The 21,881-nt window shown below is 40.7% G+C and overlaps 1 protein-coding gene across 1 annotated transcript in view; it reads left to right on the forward strand.

Moving 5' to 3' along the window:
- The window catches only part of LOC126282225 (tubulin polyglutamylase ttll6-like), a 395,080-nt gene that overhangs the window by 190,829 nt on the left and 182,370 nt on the right, over positions 1-21,881 (forward strand). Inside the window, exon 10 of the mRNA XM_049981790.1 lies at positions 12,424-12,605. Coding sequence (XP_049837747.1) covers positions 12,424-12,605 — 182 coding nt within the window. The remainder of the gene's footprint in view (positions 1-12,423; positions 12,606-21,881) is intronic.

The following is a 21,881-nucleotide window of genomic DNA, read 5'->3' on the forward strand; positions in this document are numbered from 1 at the left end:
TATAGTGGGCATGCGGGAGGCCGGGTGGACGTACCGCCGAATTGCTCAACACGTGGGGTGTGAGGTCTCCACAGTACATCGATGTTGTCGCCAGTGGTCGGCGGAAGGTGCACATGCCCGTTGACCTGGGACCGGACCGCAGCGACGCACGGATGCACGCCAAGACCATAGGATCCTACGCAGTGTCGTAGGGGACCGCACCACCACTTCCCAGCAAATTAGGGACACTGTTGCTCCTGGGGTATCGGCGAGGACCATTCGCAACCGTCTCCATGAAGCTGGGCTACGGTCCCGCACACCGTTAGGCCGTCTTCCGCTCACGCCCCAACATCGTGCAGCCCGCCTCCAGTGGTGTCGCGACAGGCGTGACTGGAGGGACGAATGGAGACGTGTCGTCTTCAGCAATGAGAGTCGCTTCTGCCTTGGTGCCAATGATGGTCGTATGCGTGTTTGGCGCCGTGCAGGTGAGTGTCACAATCAGGACTGCATACGACCGAGGCACACAGGGCCAACACCCGGCATCATGGTGTGGTGAGCGATCTCCTACACTAGACGTACAACTCTGGTGATCGTCGAGGGGACACTGAATAGTGCACGGTACATCCAAACCGTCATCGAACCCATCGTTCTACCATTCCTAGACCGGCAAGGGAACTTGCTGTTCCAACAGGACAATGCACGTCCGCATGTATCCCGTGCCACCCAACGTGCTCTAGAAGGTGTAAGTCAACTACCCTGGCCAGCAAGATCTCCGGATCTGTCCCCCATTGAGCATGTTTGGGACTGGATGAAGCGTCGTCTCACGCAGTCTGCACGTCCAGCACGAACCCTGGTCCAACTGAGGCGCCAGGTGGAAATGGCATGGCAAGCCATTCCACAGGACTACATCCAGCATCTCTATGATCGTCTCCATGGGAGAATAGCAGCCTGCATTGCTGCGAAAGGTGGATATACACTGTACTAGTGCCGACATTGTGCATGCTCTGTTGCCTGTGTCTATGTGCCTGTGGTTCTGTCAGTGTGATCATGTGATGTATCTGACCCCAGGAATGTGTCAATAAAGTTTCCCCTTCCTTGGACAATGAATTCACGGTGTTCTTATTTCAGTTTCCAGGAGTGTACAAACTGAATAACATCAAAGCTAGGCTACAATCCTGTCTTGGGCCCTTCTCGGTTTATGCTTCCCTTTCATGCCCTTCAGCTTATAGGTGCATTTGATTCCTGTATAACTTGGTATGCTCCAGACTTTAAAACTGTGTATTCCATCCTATACTGTTGAATGCTCTGTATAAATTTGCAAAGGATGTAAATGTCGTTTGCCTTTTTCCAGTCTATCTTCCACCTTAAACCATAGTGACTGTATTGCCGTGCAGGTTCATACATTTTCCCATGACCCACACTGATATTTTTTTAAGGTCGGCTTCAACCATTGTTTGCAGTCTTCTGAAATTAATATGTGTTGGTATTTTGCAACAGTGACCTACTAAATGAATAGTTCAATAATATTCAAATCTGTCAGGACCTGATTTCTTTGGAATAGGAATTACTGCAGTCTTCTTGTAGTCTGAGGAGATTTTGCCATTTTCAAACACCTTACACACAAGGTGGATTTGTTTTGTCATAATTGGCTCCTTATTTCAACTTAGGTCTTTCAGAGTTCTGTCAAATTCTCCTCACAATATCATATCTCCCACCACACCTTCATGTATTCATCTTCTCTTTCTATAATATTTCAAGTTTGTTTCCCTTGTATTGACCATCTATGAATTCCTTTCACCTCTCAGACTTCCCTTCTTTGTTTAGCACTGTCTTTCCATTTGAAAATTCATACAGTGCTTCATTTTTCTCTAAATATCTCTTTAATTTTCTTATATATTGGGCCCATCTGTCCTATAAGCATGCATGTTTCTACAGTCTTGCATTAATCTTATACCCATTCCTCTTTGACAGTTTTCAGTTCTTGACAGTCTTATTTTTTAGATGTCTACGTTCCATTTTGCGTGCTACATTTGATATACACACATCAAAAAAAGTTTTACATCACTCCAGTTCCCAGAACTCCTGAAAATAGACATTGCCTGTGGATATTATATCACAGACACAGTCGCTTTAACTGTTTACAGATGTCACTAAACCGGCCCACAGATGTAAACTCCCATGGATGAGCAGTGCCTGTTAGATGGAGGGGGTCTGACAACTGATCAGTTCCAGTTATTCCACCAGGAAAGGGAAGATTGGTACAGCTGATTCATGAAAGTATATGGGGTGGATCTCGGGTCACACATGGTCAAATACCTGTTGTCATAGGTAGGAAAAGTAGGTCTTTTTTAGGATAAATCCAGACAACAGGTTCCCCTGCCTAAAGACTATCTCCAGCAGTTTAAAAAATACTGAAACAATCACGCACAAGGCAGGTTTAACACTTCAAATATCACAAAGAAAAATAAACCATTGGAAAGAGTAAGATGGGGCATTTCACAGACTTAACAATCCTCCATCAAAACATGCAGTCATTAAAAAATAAAATACAACTATTAGAAATTGAGCTCCAATCTTTGAACTGCACAGCAGTTTGTATTACTGAGCACTAGTGTAGAGACACATAAATCCAACATGTAGTATTATCATTGTGTGAAATGGAAAAATCTTACTGCAGAACTACTTCAAGGGATGGAGGACCGTGCATTTATATGAGAAAAGAACACAGTTCAAATCAAGACATGACCTCAGTACAGTAAGCGAAGACAAACACTTTAAAATATCAGCTACTGAATTAACAGGGCTTGATATCACTAAGAAATTAATTATTTTGTGTGTGTGTAGATCTCCCAGTGGTAGTATGGACACTTTTTTCAATAAATTGACTGAAGTTCTAGATTAGGTCTCAAGTATAATGGTCAACATAATTCTGTGTGGGGACATTAACATCAACACTAATATCGTAAATGAATCCAGCAGCACCTTCATAAACATCCAAATTTTTGGCATGTCCCTATTGGTCAATAGTGCAACAGGGGTTACTACAGTGACTGCACCAGTAATTGGCCATGTGGCCACAAATATGGACAGGGGAAAATGTGATGTAGCTGTAAAAGATCTCAGACTATCAGACCATCTCTATCAAATAACAACAGTCAAATCAGCCATCGAATCATTCCCTAAACTACAAGCTTACAAATGACATCTATCAGAAATCAAAATAAAATATTTTTCAAAATAACTAGAAAAACGAAGCTGGGATGAAGTGTATAAGGAAACCAATGAGAATATGAAATTCTCTAAATTCTCCACATTGCTTAAATTGAACTTTGAAAAGGCATTTCCAAAAGTATGCATGTCTGTATCAACACCTCACAAAAACAGATGGATAACAGCTGGTATTAAGAAGTCCTCCCAAACACTTAAACACCTCAGTTCCACGAACAAATTCACAATAGTCCAGAATTCTTAAATTTCTATCACAGATACAAAAAGATCTATAGGAAGGTGCTGAATGCTGCAAAAAAGTAATTTAATGACAAAATAATGTATAATACAGAGAATAAAAGCAAAGCAGTCTGGGATGTTATAAAAAAGGAAACAGGGAGAGGCAAACAATCGCAGAATAACATACTGCTAAGGGAGGGGGTAAGGTAATAAATGATCCACAGCACTTAGCAAACTATGTAAATGAGCATTTTTCCCCAAAACAAATATAACACCTGTAAATAATGTTGCACTAAATACAATGATGTTACTTTCAACCACAGAAAATGAAGTCAATCGATCTGTTCAAAAACTAAAAAGTAAAAAATTTGTAGGCTTAGACGAAATACCAATGTGTGTACTGAAACAATGCATAAGGATTATACAAGGCCCCTTAACAAATACAATAAATGAATCCTTCACATCATGGCATTTCCAGAGCAGTTAAAACAGGCAAGAGTTGTACCTTTGCTTAAGAAAGGTAATGCAGAAGCCATAGAAAATTACCAGCCCATTTCCCTGCTGTCAGTATTCTCAAAAATAATAGAAGCAGTTATGAGAGACAGATTAATGAATTACCTGAATAAATACAATCTTTTAAGCGAATCACAGTTTGGTTTCCGAAGTGGCAAAAATACGGAGTCAACCATAGTATAATTCACAAAAGTTGTACTTGATACTCTTGATAAAGATGAGTGTGTCACAGGCATATTTTTGGATCTTTCTTAGGCATTTGATACAGTCGAGCACAAGCTTCTATTAAATAAATTAGAAGCATTAGGAATTAGGGGGTAGCTAATGACTGGTTTCAATCATACGTAGCAGATAGGGTGCAAAGAGTAGGGATAACACATACTTCAAATAGATCTAAACAGTTAGTAAAACACTTATGAGCACTAAAATACGTTTATATTGGTGTTAGGCAAAGTAGCACATTAGGACCAATACTATTCCTCATTTACATCAATGACTTTCCCAGTAGTGTTACTCATGGTGAAAAAATTCTCTTCACTGGTGACAGCAATACTATAGTCACTGAGAAAACAAGAGAACTCCTTGCAGAGAAAGCAAATGAAACTGCCAAGGAAGTTTACAATAAGCAACAAAGTGTCATGGAACACAAAGAAAACTAATGCCATGAATTTCAGGTTTAAGAGGAAAAATGACTGTTAAAGTAAATTTAGATGGTACCTTGATAGACTGTGTAACAAATACAAAATTTCTAGGAATGAATATTGATTCTCAGTTGAAATGGTGTGAACACACAAAGGTACATGCAGACAGAATGTCATCAGCATGTTATGCCCTTAGAATCCTGTCATTAGTGTGTAACATGTACTGTCTTTTAGTTACATATTATTCATATGTATACTCAATTCTTAGCTATGGCATTATTTTTTGGGGAACAAATGCACAAAATATGAACACAATTTTCAAACTCCAGAAAAGAGCCATAATAATAATAACCCAAAACACTAGTTGAGCTCATTGTAAAGATCTGTTCAAAACACTGGGGATTTTAACTGCTCCATGTGAATACATTTACCAGTTAGTTATAAATGTAAAAAATAACATTGGTAACTACTGCACGAACAGCTCTGTCCATGACCGTGCAACAAGAGATAGACTCAACTTATGTTTAGCAAGAAAAAATAAACATAAAACTCAAAACAACATTTTCTACCAAGGAATAAAACTGTACAATAAATTACCAAAGGAGATTAAAGAAATTGCAAAAATTGTTTTCTGTAATTCAACCATGCCTCGACGGTCAATACTGTGGTTTGATTGCACCCACATTGTTACTTTGTGCCAGGAAGGGGTCTCAACAAGGAAAGTGTCCAGGTGTCTCGGAGTGCACCAAAGTGATGTTGTTTGGACATAGAGGAGATACAGAGAGACAGGAACTGCCAGAGATATGCCTTGCTCAGACCACCCAAGGGCTGCTACTGCAGTGGATGACTGCTATCTATGGATTATGGCTCAGAGGATACCTCATAGCAATGCCACTGTGTTGAATAATGCTTTTCGTGCAGCCAGAAGACATTGTGTTACAACTCAAACTGTGCGCAGTAGGCTGCATGAAGCGCAACTTCACTCCAGACGTCCGTGGCGAGGTCCATCTTTACAACCACGAAACCATGCAGTGCGGTACAGATGGCCCCAACAACATGCCAAAAGGACCTCTCAGGATTGGCATCACGTTCTCTTCACTGATGAGTGTCGCATATGCCTTCACCAGACAATCATCGAAGACTTGTTTGGAGGCAACCTGGTCAGGCTGAATGCCTTAGATACACTGTCCAGTGAGTGCAGCAAGGTGGAGGTTCACTGTGATTTTGGCGTGGCACTATGTGGGGCTGACGTACACTGCTGGTAGTCATGGAAGGTGCCGTAATGGCCGTATGATACGTGAAGCCATCCTCCGACCGATAGTGTAACCACATTGGCAGCATATTGGCTAGGTATTTGTCTTCATGGACGACAATTAGCACTCCCATCATGCACATCTTGTGAATGATTTCCTTCAGGATAATGACGTCGCTCAACTAGAGTGGTCAGCATGTTCTTCAGACATGAACTCTACTGAACATGCCTGGGACAGATTGAAAAGGGCTGTTTATGGAAGACATGACCCAGCAAACAAACATGCCAAATCTCTGTTGAGGAGTAGGGCAATCTGGGCCAACAGTGCTTTGATGAACTTGTGGATAGTGGGCCACAATGAATACAGGCATGCATCAATGCAAGAGGATGTGCTACTGGGTATTAGAGGTAGCAGTGTGTACAGAAAACTGGACCACCACCTTTGAAGGTCTTGCTGTATGGTGGCACAACATGCAGTGTATGATTTTCATGATCAATAAAAAGGGCAGAAATGAGGTTTATGTTGATCTCTACTCCAATTTTCTGTACAGGTTCCAGAACTCTCAGAACCGAGGTGATGCAAAAGTTTTTTTGATATGTGTATATTCTCCTTCTTTCATCATTTAAATTAAAAAATCTCCTATGTTACCCACTTATTTCTACTGTTCCTTGTCCTTTTGATTATTTGATCCCCTGCTGCCTTCACTATTTCATGTGTCTAAGGTACCCATTGCTATTTCTTTCTCCTGTCCCTGTCAATCATTGCCTAATGTTCTCTGTGAAACTCTCATCCATCTCTGGTACTTACAGTTTACGCAGGTCCAATTTCCTTAATTTTGTACCTTTATACAAATTCTTTGGTTTTAATCTGCATATTATAACTAGCAAATTATGGTGAAAAGCTATGCTTACCCTTGAAACTGTTTTGTAGTTTAAAATCTGGATTTGTAATCTCTATCTTACAATTATATAATCTACCTGAAACATTACAGTGTCTCCATATCTCTTCTACATACATAACTTTCTTTCATGGGTCTCAAACCATGTATCTGCTATGATTAACTTGTGCTCTTTGTAGAATTCTTCTAGATGATTTCCCTTTGATTTGCATAATAGGTTTTTCTGTAAGTTCATCGTGTGTGCAGCTAGTTGGTACATAAACATGTACTACAATGGTGTGTGCTGATTTTGTTTCTGCTTTGGTTACTGTAATGTTTTCACCCTGCATTCATATCTCATTATTCATTATTACTTAGTTCTGCAGTATTCCTATGTGATTTTTTTGTTTATAAATCTGAACTCATCTGACCAGAATTCCTGTTCCTCCTGTTACCACACTTCTCTAACTCCCACTACGTATGACTTCAACCTAACTATTTTGAATTCTTTAATGTACCTACCAGGTTAAGGGATCTAACTTTGCAAGCTCCACCCAGTGGAATGCTGGTTTCGTATTTCCTTATAACGTCTGCCTCAGTAGTCCTCACCCACAGATCCAAATGGCAAACTATTTTAGTCCCACATTAATTTGCCCAGTAGGATGCCTTCATCATTAATTATTAAGATTTTGTTGAACACCACACAAGTCAACAGTAGAGGATAGTGCTGTTTTTAAACTGGTCCATGTTGTTGAACACAGATTTCATTACTGAGTAAATGAACTGTGAGGCTGTTGTAAGAATTTGTAGCCCTTTAAAGAGATGCCTAGAAGATGTGTGACTTTCTTTTGAGTAGTAAATACTTTTTGGGTGAGTGTTGTGTTACAAAAAAAAATTATTACATATGACATCAGAGAGTGAAAAATGCACAGTACGTTAGCTTGCTAATTTGTATATCCTCAGAATTAGCAATTATTCGGATTGCAAAAGTTGCAGAACCTAGTCGCTTTAGGAGATCCAAAATATGAATTTCCCGATTAAGATTCTCATTTATATGTACACCCAAAAACCTATTATGCTCTACCTTGACTACTGACTTCTGTTGATGTGCTATATTTATTGAAGGAACTGTACTCCTTGCAGTAGAAAATTGGATGTACGGTGTTTTTTCAAAGTTCAGAGCAAGCCCATTAGCAGAAAACCAATCAATAACTTTTCCAAACATATAATTTGTATCACTTTCTATGGGAGTGTCTTTTACTGGATTAATAATGATGCTTATATTATCAGGAAACAGTGTCAGTTCAGCTTCTTGTTTTGGATATGAAAGGAGGTCATTCTCATATATTGAGAACAGAAGTGGACCCATGATCAAACCGTATGGAATACCTAATGTAATTTCACCCCAGTTAGATTAAGTGGGAAACTTCCTTAAATCAGTTATACCATATAAAGGAACTTTTTTCTTCCTGTTCTGTAGTTATGACTTAAACCACTCATATGCTGTTCAATTTATACCATAGAATTGTAATTTCTGTAACATAATGTCATGGTTCACACAATCAAATGCTGTGGATAAGTCACAGAAAATTCTTATTGGTGACATTTTATTATTTAAAGACTGTATTATGTGGGCAGTGAAATTATATATTTCTGTCTCAGTGGGACAGCATTTTTGAAATCTGAACTGTGGTTTACGAAGTATCCCATTACTGCTGAGACTGCTAACCACTCTTGAGTACATTACTTTCTCGAAAATTTTTGAAAATTCTGTGAGCAAGGATACTGGCCAGAAATTATTGACATCTGTGGTTTGCCCTTTTTTGTAGAGAGGCTTGACAAGGGCATATTTAAACCTGTGGCGCAACTGGAAGCTGGCTTCGTTCCATTCATTATATGTTATTGTTGGGCTGTTGTGTTTGTGATGCATGTCTCTTGCTTTTTCATGACTCTTCCAGAAGCCTGGTGCCTTTTGAGGTTATACCAGACTATGAGTGTTACCCGGTCTTCAATGATGAAGGTTGTGTCTGCCAAGATGTAGGTTATTCTGTTTTGCATGTATTTTGAGATACATATAATTATTTTCAGATAGGCTGGCTTCACTCATTCTAGTTGTTTGAGTATATGTGACATTTCCATATACGTTGTGTGCCGGATGATGCAGCGAGCTGAAGCCTTTTTGTTGATTAGCCTCAGGGCTGTTCTTACAGATAACAGATTCAGTTTCTTTATCTCAAATGTTACCTTGGTTGCTGTTAGTACTCTGTTCAATATGCTTGTGAAACGTGTGCTCTGTCACCTGCATTGTAATGGGCATTTATAGCTTTTAACTGTTTGCAGTTGTTTTGTCCTGCAGGTGAATTTATCATTGTTTGTGAGAGTTTCTTCTTTCCATAATTTCACTGCTTTTCCCTTATCCCTGTTTATGACAACAGCGTTTTCCTGGGACCATTCTTGCAGTTTGTTAATGGCTTCTTGCAGGGGCCCCTGTTTGTGATAGGAGGATCATGTTACCAGCATACAGCCATATCCTCACTTTTTCTGATTGAATCATGCCATGGGTAATAATATTGAATCTAGGGGGAATTATAAAGTTTCCCTGCACTACTCCAGCCATTTGCTGGATTCTTTGGGACTGTATTATGCCATCAAGGATACTGATTATGTTTCCTGGGAGGACAGCATCATCGTTATGGCACACAGCAAAACTACATGCCCTTAGCAGAAATAATAGCTGTGATTTGCTAGGTACTCAAACACATGTCACTAAGATATCAAACACTATATGCAAATGAATTGCTTCTCATAAAACATTATGTCTACATGAATTTTCTGTGCTAACCTGTTGTTGTTGTTGTGGTCTTCAGTCCTGAGACTGGTTTGATGCAGCTCTCCATGCTACTCTATCCTGTGCAAGCTTCTTCATCTCCCAGAACCCACTGCAACCCACATCCTTCTGAATCTGCTTAGTGTAGTCATCTCTTGGTCTCCCTCTACGATCTTTACCCTCTACACTGCCCTCCAATACTAAATTGGTGATCCCTTGATGCCTCAGAACATGTCCTACCAACCGATCCCTTCTTCTGGTCAAGTTGTGCCACAAACATCTCTTCTCCCCAATCCTATTCAATACTTCCTCATTAGATATGTGATCTGCCCATCTAATCTTCAGCATTCTTCTGTAGCACCACATTTCGAAAGCTATTCTCTTCTTGTCCAAACTATTTATCGTCCATGTTTCACTTCCATACATGGCTACACTCCATACAAATACTTTCAGAAATGACTTCCTGACACTTAAATCTATACTTGATGTTAACAAATTTCTCTTCTTCAGAAACGCTTTCCTTGCCATTGCCAGTCTACATTTTATATCCTCTCTACTTTGACCATCATCAGTTATTTTACTTCCTAAATAGCAAAACTCCTTTACTACTTTAAGTGTCTCATTTCCTAATCTAATTCCCTCAGCATCACCCGACTTAATTCGACTACATTACATTATTCTCGTTTTGCTTTTGTTGATGTTCATCTTATATCCTCCTTTCAAGACACTATCCATTCCATTCAACTTCTCTTCCAAGTTCTTTGCTGTCTCTGACAGAATTACGATGTCATCAGCGAACTGCAAAGTTTTTATTTCTTCTCCATGGATTTTAATACCTACTCCGAATTTTTCTTTTGTTTCCTTTACTGCTTGCTCAATATACAGATTGAATAACATCGGGGATAGACTACAACCCTGTCTCACTCCCTTCCCAACCACTGCTTGCCTTTCATGCCCCTCGACTCTTATAACTGCCATCTGGTTTCTGTACAAATTGTAAATAGCCTTTCGCTCCCTATATTTTACCCCTGCCACCTTCAGAATTTGAAAGAGAGTATTCCAGTCAACATTGTCAAAAGCTTTCTCTAAGTCTACAAATGCTAGAAACGTAGGTTTGCCCTTCCTTAATCTAGCTTCTAAGATAAGTCGTAGGGTCAGTATTGCCTCACGTGTTCCAACATTTCTAAGGAATTAAAACTGATCTTCCAAGAGGTCGGCTTCTACTAGTTTTTCCATTCGTCTGTAAAGAATTCGCGTTAGTATTTTGCAGCTATGACTTATTAAACTGATAGTTCAGTAATTTTCACATCTGTCAACACCTGCTTTCTTTGGAATTGGAATTATTATGTTCTTCTTGAAGTCTGAGGGTATTTCGCCTGTCTCATACATCTTGCTCACCGGATGGTAGAGTTTTGTCAGGACTGGCTCTCCCAAGGCCGTCAGTAGTTCCAATGGAATGTTGTCTACTCCAGGGGCCTTGTTTCGACTCAGGTCTTTCAGTGCTCTGTCAAACTCTTCACGCAGTATCGTATCTCCCATTTCGTCTTCATCTACATCCTCTTCCATTTCCATAATATTGTCCTCAAGTACATCGCCCTTGTGTAGACCTAACCTAAGAGATAATTATCTGTACATTTTCAATATCAAGTAAGGATGTGGGAATTCAGAAATAAGGAAATCTAGTTTTGTATCCTGTGGTGTGTGCAGTAAATGTTTGTAGATATGCTTTTGAGGAAGTTCCACCTCAGTCTCTTGTCACAAAAGACCCCTCTATTCCTGAGGAGACAGGCAAAAGGTTATCTTGACTTGCCTATGGCTGGCTAAGCTTTACTGCAGCACCACTTGCCCTCTTCGCAAAGTGGCTTTGTACCCCTTTTCGGTACATACCAGAGCATGTCCACTATAATACCACCACTACTGTAAATACCTCAGTCCTATTTACATACCAGTATGTCTCGTGCTGCAGTATCTCTAAAGGAAAGTGCTACAAAAGTTCTCTAACTGAAACTGCAAGCTCACTGCTTACGTTTATGATCTCAAGTGCGCTATAGCTAGCATTCCTGTCAGAAATCTTTAACATACTGAAATATTCACTTTGAAATTTCCTGGTAACTATTTGTGGGGCTCGGAATGTCTGCCCAAGCTACTCATAATATCATTATCTGCACTGAAATCACTCTTGGAAATTTTCAAACCAGACAGTGGTGTTTGTACTGTAAAGTCTCAAGTTTCCACTTGCTTTCAGCCATTTACAGTACCAATGTACCAAGGCCATGTTTTCTAATGTTATAAACCAGATCACTCAATCATCCAGAACGTTGCCCCTCTAACTACTGGAAGGGATGATGTCCATTTTCAGGAATCAGTGGTCAGGCTGACCTCTCTACGAAGACCCCTCCATTGTGGTTGCACCTGTAGTATGGCTGTTTATATTGTTGAGGTATGCAAGTCACCTCATCTTAGTCAGGTATAAGGTTCTAATATAGATATAGAAATTGAGAATCACTACTGTTTCAGAAGAAAATTAAAAACATGTTATTTTAAGTTAAGAATGCAGATCAACAGCACCTATCTAGTATAACTAAGGAGGCAGCAACTTTCTTCATAATTTCATTTGTTAAATTTATCTATCATAGGTTTCAATAGTACTAAGTGGTGTAATGATTGTGTATTGTTAATACAGTTTACAGAATAAGTTTATATGATATCCTTGTGCTACTGTTATTGTATATCTTGACTCATTTCACATCCCTGGAGGGTCATCTTCGTGACGGGATATGCAGAACATGATGAATGAATGAATGAGTGAACATACAAACTAATGTGTTGATTTGTAGCTTAAATATTTCCAGAAGATTGTGCAGTTTTTTTTCTTTTTCATGATAGGTAAATCATTCTCCAAGTTTTCATACTGATGCCCAGATTGATCGAGACATAAAGGAGAATCTTCTAATGGACACATTTAATATTTTGAACCTATGTCAAATGGACAAAAGGAAAGTTATGGAGGAAGACCGAAAACGCGTTCGAGAAAGGCTCCTTCAAGGAATACTTCATAAGGATCAGAGGTACCTTTTAGCGCTTATGACAAACTTAAATATTGGTAGTAATCTTAACACGAATGCCAGATAACTTCTTTTATTCATTTTGTGGTGTGTAAACAGCTACTGTTGTATACATATGAGGCAGACATTGATGGCTTTAATTATAATGGATTTCTGAACACCGCAATTAATCTTCTGATAAAATCTGATGGTTACTATTACTCAGACATCAGACACTCAAAATCCTCAAATTCACCTAAAAATAGGTCGGCTTTAAATATATTTACATTCATCTACAAAGAGTATAGATAGTGTTAAACTAAATCTATGAACCTTCCATTTACGAATTTGAAAATAGCAAAACTTCTCAAGCATAATAAAGTGCATGTAAAACCTAGATAATTATTGGTTGCTGTTACTTCTCTAGTCAGTAATATATCATACCGGTCATCCAAATCCATGTACTTTCATGTGTGAATCACAATTTTGCAGAACCTTTGAGTTCTTCTTGAAATTTTACAATTTATTTCGCTTGTGCTTTGCCATTTGAGTATGACTATACAGCAAATTTTGTTAGTGCTTCATATACGTGTAAAGCTAGACTTGTCAAGGAAAGTGAGACTCAATTTTTTTTTTAAGCAGCTTCCTTCATTACATATGTCTTTTCTTAATTTTTAAAATTCATATTTGAATTAGTTATTGCTACCTACCATCTTCCGTTAAATGTTACAGAAATAGAAATTCTTCTATGGAAGAGAAGGAACTCAAGGAGAAAGTTTTTCAGTTTGTTTTCAAATTTAACATTGGTGTCTGCCAAGCATTCCATATCCCTGGGTAAATGATCAAAAATTTAGTGGTGGCATTGTGCGCTGCTTTTGTACTACAGGCAACGTTAATTTGGAATAATGAAAGTCAGTTTTTCTTCTGACATTGTAATTATTTACATAATTGTAGCTTTTGAACTGTACTAGATTACCTATGACAAACTTAACAAGGAAATAAATATGTTGTGTATCAGTAGTCAGAATGCTTAACTTCTTGAACAGGTAAGTACAAGAAATGTATGGAAAGTGTTGCACAAATGGATGCAGTGTAGAGAGTTTCTCTGTTCCTTTCAGCTTAGCCATTTCATAAACCAGTTTAAATACTTTAGGTATATACTTTAGGTCTAACATAATTCAGAAACAAATTCACTGTATGTCTGTTTAGAAAACAAAATGAAGAAATAAGAGGAAGAATCTAAACCTTGGTACTCTTGTATACCTGCATCAGCATACATACTCTGAAAACCAGTGTTAAGTGCTTGGCAGAGAATACTTCATATTGTACCACTTGTTAGGGTTTTTCTCTGTTACAGCTGTGTATGTAGTGTGGAAAAAGACTGCTTAAATGCCACTGTGCTTGCTGTAGTTAGTCTAATCCTATCTTCACAGTGTCTGCAAGGGTAATACCGAGGAGTCTGAAGCATATTCCTAAATTGTTCACTTGGCACTTGTTCTTGGCACATTGTAAGCAGGCTTTTGTGGGATAAATGCTGTCTACCCACAAATGTTGTCAATTCAGGATTTTCAGCACTTCCATGACACTTCCCCATGGGTCAAGGTAACATGTGATCATTTATACTCCCCTTTGGTAATCCGAGCTAGTCCTGCTTGGCATGGGTTGCAGATATAGTATTTTAAGGTGGCACATACAAGTGTTTTCTAAGCAGTCTCCTATGTAGGCTAACTGCTCTTTCCCAGTATACTGCCAGTGAACCCAAATCTGTCATCTGCTATGTGTATAATTTTGACTGTGTGATCATTCCATTTCATTATTTGTTATTGTTGTTGTTGTTGATGTTGTTGTGGTTCGAGGACTGGTTTGATGGAGCTATACACACTATTCTGTTTTACGCAAGCCTCATCATATTTGTGTAACCTTTTTCTTACCAAACTGACAGCTCCCTGATGCCTCAGAATGCTTCCTGTTGGCTAAGCCCATCTTTTAGCCAAGCTGTGCCACACAGTTATTTCCCCAATTTGATGTAGTACCTCCTCATTAATTATTCTGTGTACACACCTTCTCCTTGTGATGTTACAAGTATTTTCTAAAATTGAAATACTGAAAAAGTTTCTTGAAATTATATAAATTATATAGTATTCTAAAATAAATCGATGCACACATAATTGATTATAAATTTGTATGAAAATTGTAGTATAAAACTTGGATTCATCATAATATAAATCTTGCCTATAAATAACCTTTTCATAAACTTCAAAATTCTCTTTCATTTGTTTCTCTTATTCTGAAAAGGATAGTTGCTACTAATCATATAGCAGAGATTCTGAGTCACAGATAGGCTCAACAGAAAGACTGTCAAAAAGTAAGCTTTGGGCCAAATACACTCACACATCACTCATGCAAACGCAACTCAAACACACATGGCTGCCGAGGCCAGGCTGCAAGCAGCGCTTCATTGTGGAAGAAACAATGTGGAGGGGGAGGTTAAGGAGGAGGCTGGCATGGGACGGGTGAGAGACAACAGGAAAGGGATGGAATGGGAACAAGGAAGGGGATAGGTGGGTAAAGGACAATGACTAACAAAGGTTGAGGCTAAGAGGGTTACACCAGTGTATGATACAATGTAGGGAGAGTTCCCATCTGTGCAATTGAGAAATCTAGTGTTGGTGGGAAGGATCCAGATGACACAGGCTATAAAGCAGTCATTGAAATGAAGAACATTGTGTTGGGCAGCATGCTCAGCAACTGGGTGGTCAAGCCTTTTCTTCGTCACAATTTGTCAATGGCCATTCATGCAGATAGCTTGTTGGTTGTCATGCCCATGTAGAGTGCAGCACAGTGATTGCAACTAAGCTTGTAGATCACATGACTGATTTCACAGGTAGCCCTACCTTTGATGGGATAGCTGATGTTTGTGACTAGACTGGAGTAGGTGGTGGTGGAAGGATTCGTGGGACAGGTCTTACATCTAGGTTGATTATGGGGATATGAGCAATGAAACAAAGGGTTGGGAGCAAGCATTGTGTAGGGATGGATGAGGATATTGTTTACGTTCAGTGAGTGGTGAGTGGCTAGAGAGATAAAGCACGGGAAATCAGTTTTTTTACAAGATTTGGAGGGTAATTACAGTCTGTGAAGGGCTCAGTGGTGCCAATGGCCTTGCTGCAGTGTTAACACCGGTTCCCATCAGATCACTGAAGATAAACGCTGTTGGATTGGGCTAGCACTTGGATGGTTGACCATCCGGTCTGCCGAACACTGTTGGCAAACAGGGTGCACTCAGACCTTGTGAGGCAAACTGAGGAGCTACTTGATTGAGAAATAGCAGCTCCAATGTAGTAAACTGACATACGGTCGAGAGAGCAGTGTGCCGACCACATGCCTCTCCATACCCACATCCAGTTATGCCTGTGGGCTGAGAATGACATGGCGGCTGGTCAGTACAGTCTTGCTTTCCAAGGCCTGTTCGAATGGAATTTAGTTTTAGTTCTTTTAGAAGGGCTCAGTGAGGCCTTTGGTATATTTCAATAGAGAATGCTCGTCACTACAGATGTGACGGCCATGGATGGCTAGGCTGTCTGGAAGATACTTCCTCATATGGAATGGGTGTCAGCAGTCAAAGTTGAGGTATTGCTGGTGTTGTTGGTAGGTTTGATATTGATGGAGGTGTTGATGTAGTCACATTTGAGGTCAAAGTCAACATCAAGCATCAGCATTGAAGGTGGCTTGTTGGGTTGCGGAGGACCAGGTGAAGCAAATGGGGAAGGAGGTGTTGAAGTTCTAGTGGTATGTGGATAGAGTGTCCTTAACTTTGATCCAGATCACAAATATGTTATTAGTGAATCTGAACTAGGTGAGGGATTTGGGATTATGGGATGTTAGAAAGGATTCTTCTAGATGGCCCAGGAATAGTTTGGCTTAGGATGATGACATATGTGTGCCCGTAGCTGTACCCCGTATTTGTTTGCAGGTGATGCTTTCAAAGGAGGAGGATAGTGTTCATGGCAACTAGGAAGGAGGTTGTAGGTTTGGAATCCTCTGGGCATTCAGTGTTCAGTAGCAGTAAGGCCATGGGCATTAGGAATGTTAGTGCAAAGGGAGGTGGTGTCAGTAGTGATGAGTAGGACACTATGTAGTAAAGGAACAGGAACTGTGGAGAGTCAGTGGAGGAAATGATGGGTGCTTTGATATAGGAGGGTGAGTTGCAGGTAATAGGCTGAAGGTGTTGGTCTAAGAGAACAGAGATTCTCTCAGTGGAGTCCAGAAACTACAAGTATAGTGAACTGGCTCAGGCAGAGTTCAAGATTAGTCTTAGGTTGAGTCTGCCTGATAGGGGTTGGTAATGAGAAAGTGTTTCCACTGTAGGGACCAGGAGAAGGAGAGAAGGTCTTCAGCAAGTTCTGCATGATTAAATTTTGGAGTGGGGAAAAAAGCAAGACCTTAGGAAAGGTCAGATACTTCTTTGGGGCAAAGACGTTTGGAGAAAAGGTTCGTGACAGTGTTTGGTGTTTATTTAGATTCTGGATTCTGTATGGTAGTGGGGGGGGGGAGTTATTGAGGGTAAGGTAAATGTAGTAGGTCTGCGAGGCAGGGTCTGTCAGGTATGAGGGGACATGGATGAGGTTTGGAGACTGTTGTAGAGATGGTGGATAGTGGTAGCTCAATGTGGGGGTAGGAAGTGAACAGGGTGGAGAGTTGTTTGAGATGGTGTTGTGCATGCTACTCTAATTCCTGGAGGGTAAGAGTTTCAGTATGTGATATGGGATCCAGGAATTTGTGATTGCATAGCAGGAGAATTTTGCAGGTGGAGGGGAGGTATTGCAAGGAAGTTTGGGCCTGATTGACATAGTTTTGCAGGATATGTTGGTGAGGGCTAAAGACTGGGAGAATCAAACAGATGGAGGTCACTGGTGAAGGAGGGGTTGCAGCTAAAGATGTGTAATTTGATGGCGAGGCTATTTGGGAGGATTCCATGAGCCAAGGAAGAACACAGTAAAAGTATGTGGGACCGGCCTTTGGCTAGGGATAAGGAAACTTTTCTGTTTCACTTGTTGTCTTCATTATGTGCTTTATTTATGAGCCACACTGTAACAACCATGTCTGCCACAGAAAACAGATGGCTGCAAGACCAAGCTGATTGTTGGTGCAACATCTCATTTGCCACATTACTCCTGATGATAGCATTAATCCTAGACTTTCAAATTGATCACTCTTCTTTTATCAGTCTCATGTATTTTCATGTGTTATTTCCATATCTTCCTGTCCCACATGAACTTTTACTTCATCCTATGAACCCCCTGATCCCCAACTCCTTCTCCTCTCGTATTCCAGTTCCCACATACTAAGTTCTCTCAATCACATCTGTTGTCTCCCTTCTTGTCAATTTCATTTGCTTTTCATCTTTCACTGCTCGTCTTCTCCCCCCTCAAATTTCATCTTGGTTTTCCATACTTCATTTGTTTTGCCCTTTTTGTGATTTTCCCCAAATATTTTGTTGTATTTTAATGAATTTTTTGCACTTATTTCTACATTACTTATGTATTTCTGAATTTGTATCCTCCACCATCTATCCTTGCTCCTTCCATCTGATACAGAAAAGTTTCCCAATCCCTAGCCAGAACTCAGCCCGCATACTTTTACTGCATTGTGGCTTGACTCATGAAATCCCCCCAAATGGCCTCACCATCAAATACTAATTGGTGGCTGCAGCCCCTCCTTCCTCAATGACCTCCATCTGTTCAGATTCCACCAGTGCTTAACCCTCACCATCATCCTGCAAAACAATGTCAATCAGTCCCAAACTTCCTTGCAGTACCTCTTCTCCATCCATAAAATCCTCCTGCTATGCAGCTCCAAATTCCTGGATCCCATACCTCACATTGAAACTTTTGGCCTCCAGGAATTACAGCAGCATGCCCAGTGTCACCTCAAAAAACTTTCCATCTGGTTAACTTTCTATTCCTATCTTGGACTACCACATCCCCACATAGCTGACAAACCCTGCCTCGCAGACCTACTACATTTACCCCACCTTCATACAGAATCTAGAATCCAAACAGAACTGAAACGCAGTCATGAATCTTTCCTCCAAAAGTCTCCAAAGGTCTCACCTTCTGCCCCATATCGAAATTCAATCAAGCAAGACTTGTTAGAGACCATCTCTCTGTCTCCTGGTCCCTATAGCAGAAACACTATTTTGTCACCCATCCTACCAATCAGACTCAACAATGTGAACCCTACCTGACTCAGTTCTCTCTTCCATCCAACTGTGTTTCACCCCCCATTTACCCCACCTTCATACAGAATCTAGAATCCAAACAGAACTGAAACGCAGTCATGAATCTTTCCTCCAAAAGTCTCCAAAGGTGTCACCTTCTGCCTCATATCCAAATTCAATCTCTAATGCTCATGGCCTTACCACTATTGGACACTACTTTTCTAAAGACCTGAAGGATTCCAGACGTACAATCTCCTTCCTAGTCACGATAACCAACTATATCCTCACCTACAATTACTTCTCATTTGAAGGTCTCATGTACATATCAATTCTAGGGTACATATATGGGCACCCACATGACACCATCTTACGCCAACCTATTTGTGGGCCATCTTGAGGAGTTTTATCTAACCATACATAATCCCAAACCTATCACCTGGTTCAGATTTATTGATGACATCTTTGTGATCTGGATCAGGGGTGAAGACACCCTATCCATATTCCTCCAGAACCTCAATGTCTTCTTCCCCATTTGCTTCACTTGATCTTGTTCAACCCAACAACCTACCTTCCTTGACGTTGACCTCCGTCTCAAAGATGGCTACAACAGTGTCTCTGTCCATATCAGACCTACCGAACACCAGCAATCCCTCCACCACTGCAGCTACCACCCAGTCCATACCAAGAAGCCTCTTCTATATAGCTTAGCCAACCCTGGCTATCGCAACAGTAATGAATAGCAGCCCCTTTCGAAATATACCAAATGTTCCACTGAGCCCTTCACAGGTCATAAATACCCTCCCAACCTTGTACAAAAACTGTTTTCCTGTGGTCTTATCCATCCAGCCACCCACCCACCATCTCCCAGTCCCACCATCCAACCACAGAGGAGCATTCCCCTTGTGACTCAGTACCATCCAACACTGGAGCAACTGAATCACATTCTCTGTCAGTGTTTCAACTACCTCTTATCATGCCCTGACATTAGGACTGTCATACCCACTATCCTTCCCACCACTCCCACAATGGTATTCCACTTCCCACCAAATCTTCACAATATTCTCATCTGTCTCTACACAATACCTGCTTCCAACCTCTTGCCTTGTTTCTCATATCCCTGTAATAGACCTAGATGCAAGACCTTTCCACGAACAATACGAGACTGGAATAGAAGGGAGAACCGATAGAAGTACTCAGGGTACCCTCCGCCACACACCGTCAGGTGGCTTGCGAAGTATGGATGTAGATGTAGATGTAGATCCTCCCACCACCACCTACTCCAGGCTGGTCACAGGCATCAACTACCCCATCAAAAGCAGGGATACCTGTGAAACCAGTCACGTGATCCACAAGCTAAGCTGGAACTGCTTTGCTGTATTGTACATGGACATGACAATGAACAAGCTCTCTGTTCATATGAATGGCCACCGACAAACTGTGACCAAGAAACAGCTGGTCCACACAGCTACTGAGCCATGTTGCCCAACATGATGTTCTTCATTTCAGTGACTGGTCCACATCCCGTGCCACCCAGATCCTTCACACCAACACTAGCTTTTCTGAATTGCAGAGTTGTGAACTCCCCCTATAATAGATCGTACATTGCCATAATCAGTTTGGCCTTAACCTTTCATTAGACATTGTTCTTTACCCAACCATCCCCTATCTTGTTCCCCACCAAGCACTAGACAGCTCTCTGTTCCAACAACACACCCAGTCATTTACACTACTGGCCATTAAAATTGCTACATAATGAAGATGACGTGCTACAAACACAAAATTTAACCGACAGGAAGAAGAAGCTGTGATATGCAAATGATTAGCTTTTCAGAGCATTCACACAAGGTTGGTGCCGGTGGTGACACCTACAACGTGCTAACATGAGGAGAGTTTCCAACCGATTTCTCATACACAAACAGCAGTTGACCAGCGTTGCCTGGTGAAACGTTGTTGTGATGCCTCGTGTAAGGAGGAGAAATGCGTACCGTCAAGTTTCCAACTTTGATAAAGGTCAGATTGTAGTCTGACTCAATGCCCAGGCATATGAAGGCCATTATTACATCCAGAGGTGGTTGTTCTGGGTACTGATTTCTCAGGATGTATGCACCCAAATTGCATGAAAATGTAATCACATGTCAGTTCTATTACAAAATATTTGCCCAATGAATACCAGTTTATCATCTGCATTTCTTCTTGGTGTAGCGATTTAAAAGGCCAATAGTGTACTTCTCTCCTTCTCCACTGCCCTCCCCCCTCCTCTCCCTCCTTCTAACCTCCTGACTGCATCTAGCTGCCCTATCTCTTCCTGTATCCTCTCACAAGCACAAACTTACCATCCCCCACTCGTGCCCTGCTGTCCCTTCATGTCGTGCCTCCTCTTCTTTACCCCCACCACCCAGATTGCTTCTCTCATTGTGTGGTGCTCCTCGGATCTGGTGTCATGAGCCAGAGACTGTGGTCATGTGTTTTTAAATTGTGTTTGCTTGAGTGTGTGTGTATGTTATCTAATTCTGAAGAAGGGCTTTTCATCCGAAAGCTTCCTTGTTTGATACTCTTTTTGTTGTGTCTTTCTGTGAGTCAGCATCTCTGCTATATGGTGAGTAGTCAGTATTCCATCCTGTATTTTCCATTGTTTAATTATATTTATCACTACTTTATCATCCACCTTGATAGCTGAGTGGCCAGTGCAGTAGATTGCTATGCAAGGGGCCCAGGTTTGATTCCCGGCTGGTTAGGAGATTTTCTCTGCTCAAGGACTGGGTGTTCTGCTGTCTTCATCATCATCATGTCAACCTCATCGACATGCAAGTCACTGAAGTGACAACAAGAAAAAGACTTGTTACAGATGACTAGTCTGCTTGACTGGAGGCCCTAGCCACATGACATTTTATTTACTACTTTATTATTATCATCGTCATTATTCTGCTACCAGGTGCCACAGATGTCTAATGACTTTCAGAGGAGACGGACTTATATAGCCATTAGAGGGCACCACAGCCATGTTGCACTGTGCTCACACAGCATGTGTGTGAGAGCACCACTCTCTGGCCAAGTGAGTATAGTGGCCAATACCATATCAC

The sequence above is a fragment of the Schistocerca gregaria genome, chromosome 7, assembly GCF_023897955.1.
Source record: "Schistocerca gregaria isolate iqSchGreg1 chromosome 7, iqSchGreg1.2, whole genome shotgun sequence".
Classification (NCBI taxonomy): Eukaryota; Metazoa; Arthropoda; class Insecta; order Orthoptera; family Acrididae; genus Schistocerca; species Schistocerca gregaria.